Raw genomic sequence first — 2306 nt, 5'->3', positions numbered from 1 at the left:
CTAGTTCAAGATAACAAAGAAGGAAAGGAGCAAGCAGTCTACTATCTAAGCAGAACATTAACAGAAGTAGAAAGAAGGTATTCCGCGATAGAAAGGCTTTGCCTGGCCTTGTATTTCACTGCTGTAAAACTCAGACACTACATGCTGCCACACACTATCTACATCATCGCCAAGACAGACTTAATCAAATATATGTTGACAAGACCAATGCTGAGGGGCAGAATTGGGAAATGGACTTTGGCTTTGACAGAATTCACCTTCAGGTATGTCCCCCAGAAAGCTGTCAAAGGGCAAGCTGTGGCAGACTTCTTAGCAGATCACCCAGGAGAGGAAATTGAAAACATGGACTCTTTGGACATAGCAAATGCAAATCTACTAACTAGGGCTCATGTTTGCCTTAACAATCCAATCTATTCGATTCATCTTACACCTTGGAAACTATATTTTGATGGATCAAAGACAGATAAGGCTTCAGGAGCTGGGGTTGTTCTAGAGGAACCATTGGGGATCAGACATTGCTATTCCTTCCAGTTAGATTTCCAGTGCACCAACAACAGGGCCGAGTATGAAGCTTTGATTATAGGGCTTGAGATGTTGGTAGAATTAGGAATCCAATCCGTGGAGATCTTGGGAGATTCCATGCTTGTCCTAAAACAGATTGCTGGAGAATACAAGTGTCTAAATCCTTCTCTGGCTGTATATCTAGTAGCAGCTAGAAATCTATTGACAGAATTTAGAGAAGCTACTTGGGAATACATCCCAAGGGAAGAAAACTTCGCAGCTAATGAATTGGCTCAGGTAGCATCAGGCATACAAATGCCCGAAGACTGCGTCCAGAGGATCATCAAGATAGGAAGGAAAAGTCTACCATCTGTTTTGACTAGAGGAATGGAGATAGAAGTCAATTCTGCCTTAATCACTAAAGACGATTGGAGGGAGCCTATCATGACTTACTTACAATATCCCACTCTGCCCTCTGAGAAAAGAGTCAGAATCATGGCTACAAACTACCTCATGTGGAATGAAGATTTGGTCCGAAAAAGTAAGGATGAGGTGCTATTAAGGTGCCTTGGAAAGACAGAATATATGAAAGTCATGGGAGAAACCCATGAGGGGATCTATGGGGCTCACCAAGGGGGAAGAAAGATGTGCTGGTTAATTAGAAGGTATGGCTACTTCTGGCCAACCATGTTGAAGGATTGCATCAACTATTCCAAGGGATGTGAAGCTTGTCAAAGGCACGGCCCAATCCAGCAAGCTCCTTCTGTTCCCATGAATCCAGTGGTAAAACCATGGCCTTTTAGGGGATGGGCAATGGATCTCATTGGCAAAATCTATCCAGCCAGCAGCCAGCAGCATTGTTTTATTATTGTTGCCACGGACTATTTCACCAAGTGGGTAGAGGCCAAGCCAATCAAAACCACAACTTCTCAAGAGATCATCACCTTTATAGAAGAACAGATCATACAAAGGTTCGGCATTCCAGAATCAATCACAACTGATAGGGGTTCTTCTTTCATATCTAGGGATATGCTAGATATGGCGGAAACATTCAAGTTCAAACTGCTTCAATCTACCCCTTATTATGCTCAAGCTAATGGACAGGCAGAATCAAGTAACAAGGTGATTATCAATATCATCAGAAAGATGCTGGAGAAGAATCCAAAGCAGTGGCATGATAAGTTATCAGAGACTTTGTGGGCATACAGAACTTCAAAAAGAGAAGCGACTGGCATGACCCCCTATGCTCTGACCTACGGCCATGATGCAATTCTTCCCATGGAGATAGCAGTCCAGTCTCTTAGAATTGCTCACCAGCACGGTCTCACAGGAGAAGACTACTCTCAAGCCATGTTGCTTGAATTGGAAGAATTGGATGCAAGTAGGATTGACACCCTCAACAAACTCTTAGCAGGAAAACAGGCTGTGTCAAGGGCATACAACAAAAGAGTCAGAGACAAGAGTTTTGAAGAGGGAGAAATAGTCTGGAAGGCAATTCTGCCCCTTGGAGCACACATAGCTGGATATGGGAAATGGTCACCTACGTGGGAATGCCCTTTTGTAATTAACTAGATCCTCGGAATGGGGGCATACAGGTTGCAGGACCGAGATGGAGTTATTCACACTGCCCCAATCAATGGCAAATGGTTAAAGAAATTCTACCCAACCATGTGGGATTCGCAGGCTGTACAGACAGACCCCGGGATAGAAAAAGAACAAGGCTGACCTTTTCTGTTTATATGAATCCATTTTTGCTTTAAAGTTGTTTTGTTTTTACTTTCAATACTATGTTTGTTTATTGCATC

At 43.1% G+C, this 2306-nt stretch overlaps 1 protein-coding gene across 1 annotated transcript; it reads left to right on the top strand.

The window, feature by feature from the left end:
- The first annotated feature begins 207 nt into the window (after positions 1–207).
- Positions 208–2073, top strand: LOC117618145. The gene has a single exon (XM_034347760.1). It carries the CDS (start codon positions 208–210, stop codon positions 2071–2073), a length of 1866 nt encoding a protein of 621 aa, XP_034203651.1.
- Positions 2074–2306: the final 233 nt, after the last annotated feature.

The sequence above is a fragment of the Prunus dulcis genome, chromosome 2 (genome assembly GCF_902201215.1).
Source record: "Prunus dulcis chromosome 2, ALMONDv2, whole genome shotgun sequence".
Lineage (NCBI taxonomy): Eukaryota > Viridiplantae > Streptophyta > Magnoliopsida > Rosales > Rosaceae > Prunus > Prunus dulcis.
This window is presented reverse-complemented; position numbering and strand designations above follow the sequence as displayed.